Source organism: Solanum stenotomum, chromosome 12 (assembly GCF_019186545.1).
Source record: "Solanum stenotomum isolate F172 chromosome 12, ASM1918654v1, whole genome shotgun sequence".
In the NCBI taxonomy this organism is placed as follows: Eukaryota; Viridiplantae; Streptophyta; class Magnoliopsida; order Solanales; family Solanaceae; genus Solanum; species Solanum stenotomum.
The window spans coordinates 25,554,423-25,557,858 of NC_064293.1; the positions used below are offsets into that span (position 1 = coordinate 25,554,423).

The 3,436-nt window shown below is 41.4% G+C and overlaps 1 protein-coding gene across 1 annotated transcript; it reads right to left on the reverse strand.

Moving 5' to 3' along the window:
* Positions 1-434: 434 nt before the first annotated feature.
* LOC125847252 (uncharacterized) lies at positions 435-1,286 on the reverse strand. The gene has a single exon (XM_049526910.1). It carries the CDS (start codon positions 1,284-1,286, stop codon positions 435-437), a length of 852 nt encoding a protein of 283 aa, XP_049382867.1.
* Positions 1,287-3,436: the final 2,150 nt, after the last annotated feature.

The window sequence follows — 3,436 nt, forward strand, 5'->3', positions numbered from 1 at the left end:
ATCCCGATGATGTCGGCAATGGTCCATCCTAAGGCCCTTTTGTACCTAATCAACACTTTGATCACAGCTTGAACCTGTTCATCACTCAAATCTGTAGCCAAAATCATAGGTAAAATGTTGTAAGCTCCCAAACATACATACCTCAGGTGACTGGGTAACTGTTTCAGTTCCAGCACAGGTGGATCCTCAATGGATGGTTTTGCTGGAGGACTTGGCCTGCTTTTCAAATCCAGGTCCAATTTCTTTGGAGAATAAGAGTGTGCCCCCATACCTTGCAAAGTATTCACGGTCTCTACATAGTCAGACTGGAAGTTAGCTCCAAAATTCATCAGTACTACAGCTAAGGTTTCGACAGCCATCCTTTCTTCAATGGATGCTCTCATTTCTTCTTCATCAAAAACCGCTATCGCAGATACCACATTCATATCATGTGGCTATTTCATGGACCTGCAAATATTAAACTTTACCTCTTCTTTGTTGAGTCTGAACTTTAGTTCTCCACGCTCAGCATCTACCAATGCTCGTCTCGTGGCCAGAAATGGTCTTCCCAAAATAATGGGAACCTCGAAATCCACTTCGCAATCTAAGATCACAAAGTCTGCCAGAAAGATGAACGTGTCCACCTTTACGAGTACATCACATAGGATGCCCATAGGTCGCTTCACTGACCTATCTACCAGCATCAACCTCATGGCTGTGGGTTTTGGAACTCCTAACCCCAGTTGGTTATAAATGGCCAGTGGCATCAAGTTTATACTAGCCCCTAGATCACCAAAGGCCTTTGCAAATTCAATTGATCCAATAGTGCACGGTATAGTGAATGCACCCAGATCCTCCTTCTTATGTACCAGAGATCTGGTAGCAATAGCACTGCAGTGATGAACATTGTCAGTTAAATCAATACTTACAGCTCTTTTCTTTGTGACCAAGTCCTTCATGAACTTGGCATATCTTGGCATTTGTTCTAGTGTTTCCATCAGTGGGATGTTTACTGACAGTTGTCGCAGCATGGTGATGAACTTAGCAAATTTCCCATCTTCGACTTTCTTTTTAAGCCTTTGAGGGAAAGGAGAAGGTGGTCTTGGGATTTGCTGTAAAGGCAAAGTTCCCTCAACCTCTTTTTCTTCCGCTCCTGCTAGTTTGGCTATTAGTTGAGCATCATCCAAGTCATCTACTTGCTCATCTTCATCCTCCTCTCTTCTAGCTTTCTCCAATACATGCTCATGTTTAGTGCCTGTAGAAATTGGGTCAATAAGAATCTTACAACTTCTGGTAGCGATAGCCATGCAATGCCCATCCTTCTTAGGGTTTTGGATCGTGTCATTTGGTAGTGACCCATTCTTCCTCTGATTTAATGAGGCTTAAAGTTTCCCCAACTGTTGCTCAATCTGCTTGATGGGGGTGGTGTGAGAGTCCACTAGTTGTCTCATACTGGAGAAATCACTTTTCATCTCCTTCACCCCTGCATCAGTTGATTCAACGTTTTGTAGCACCTTGGCCAACATGCCTTCCAGCTTAGACCGGCTGGAACTACCACTTGCCCGGTCTCTATTACCTGGAGGCGCATATACACCATTGCGGTCATTTCTATACCCATCTCTATTCTTCCAATTTCCCTGCTCTCTGTTTGCTGGCCTATCTACTATCCTTCCCTTTCCAACCTGCATTTCCAGAAGTGTAACCCTGGTTGCCCGAGTTATAATTCCAGAAACCTCCTTGGTTTCCCAGGTAATTTGCCTATTCATCTAGATCAATATCCTGATCTTCAAACCTATTTGGTTGGCTCACAGTGTTTACCTTTTCAGACTTGGAGACAATATGTTTCGTGAGTAGATCTATTTGGGTCCTCATGTGTGCCATATCTTGATCCCTTTCTTCTTCTCTTTTCCTTTGTTCAGCCAACAGTTCAAATATGTACCCTAGATCTCCTACTTCTGCATCCTAGTGTACCATGACCTGTTATTCTTTGACACTTCGTCCATCAGTTGTATGCTCTCTGAGAATGGCTTCCTCATAAATGATCCTCCACACACTACATCAACAATAAGTTTAGTGACATAATTTAAAGATCTATAGAAAGCCTGTTTTAGATGTCTCTCAGTGAGANTAGATCTCCTACTTCTGCATCCCTAGTGTACCATGACCTATTATTCTTTGACACTTCGTCCATCAGTTGCATGCTCTCTGAGAATGGCTTCCTCATAAATGATCCTCCACACACTACATCAACAACAAGTTTAGTGACATAATTTAAAGATCTATAGAAAGCCTGTTTTAGATGTCTCTCAGTGAGACCATGGTTTTGGCACTTTTTCAGCTTTTGGCTAAATCTCCACCAAGTGTCATGCATCACTTTTCCTGGTAGCTGTTTATGGGCAATAATCTTGTCTTTCATCTACATATTTTTTTATTCTAGAAAGAATCATTCCAGGAAAGCCTCCTTCAACTCAGTTCAAGTCCTGATTAAGTCAACTGGCATCTCATTCAACCAGTTGGTTGCCTCTCTAGTAAGGGACAAAGGAAATAACCTCAATCTCATCGTTGTTTGGCTTACTCCAGGAATCTCTTGCGATTTGCAAATCGCCACAAAGTTTATCAAATGTTGGTTAGAATCATCACAAGTTGAACCCCTGAACGTACCTTTCAGATTCAACAGTTGAATCACAGTGCTGGTGATTGTGAATTTAACATATGGAGGTAGTGCGGGTAACACTATAGCTCCAATGGATCCATCTCCATCCAAGTCTAAGTCATCCTCCTCATACATCATGTGAGATGGATGTTGTGCTCTACCCCTTGGAGCTATTGGTTGGTGGTGGGGAGGAATAATTCCATCCACTACTATGTTTTCGTTCACTACCCTAGGTTGATTGTTCACAGCATTCGGCTGAATACCTCTTGCAACGGTTTCAGCTTCCAATCCAAATCTCTGTCTTTGCGCCTCAAGTTCTTGTGCGTTCACCATTTTACGGATTGTTTTCCTGAGTTCTGGATCATATGGGACTAATGGGGCTCCCTTACTTCTGGAATTTGGCATACACAGTCAAACTCACCTAAAAGAGACACAGAAAAAGAACAAGATGTAAAATTAGGAAATCTAACTACACTTAGAATAAAATCTAGTAAAACACTTCGAAATTGAAATTCCCCGGCAGCGGCTCCAAAATTTGATACGTCCAAACTTACACCTCAATTAAGAGATATAAATGGTCGATGTCAATTTATAGAACTAAACATGAGTTGAGGTCGATCCCATAGAGAATTTCTTTATAGAAATGATTTCACTGTCGCGCTTTACTCTAATGTCGTTATTATTTCCTAAATACACAATTACAGAAAGTAAAATTGGATTTAGCGTTAACGCTTTGGTAATCAAAGTTGCAAACTAAAGTCTAATTCAACAATTAACAAAATATCAGTCTCGAAGTTCTTTCAA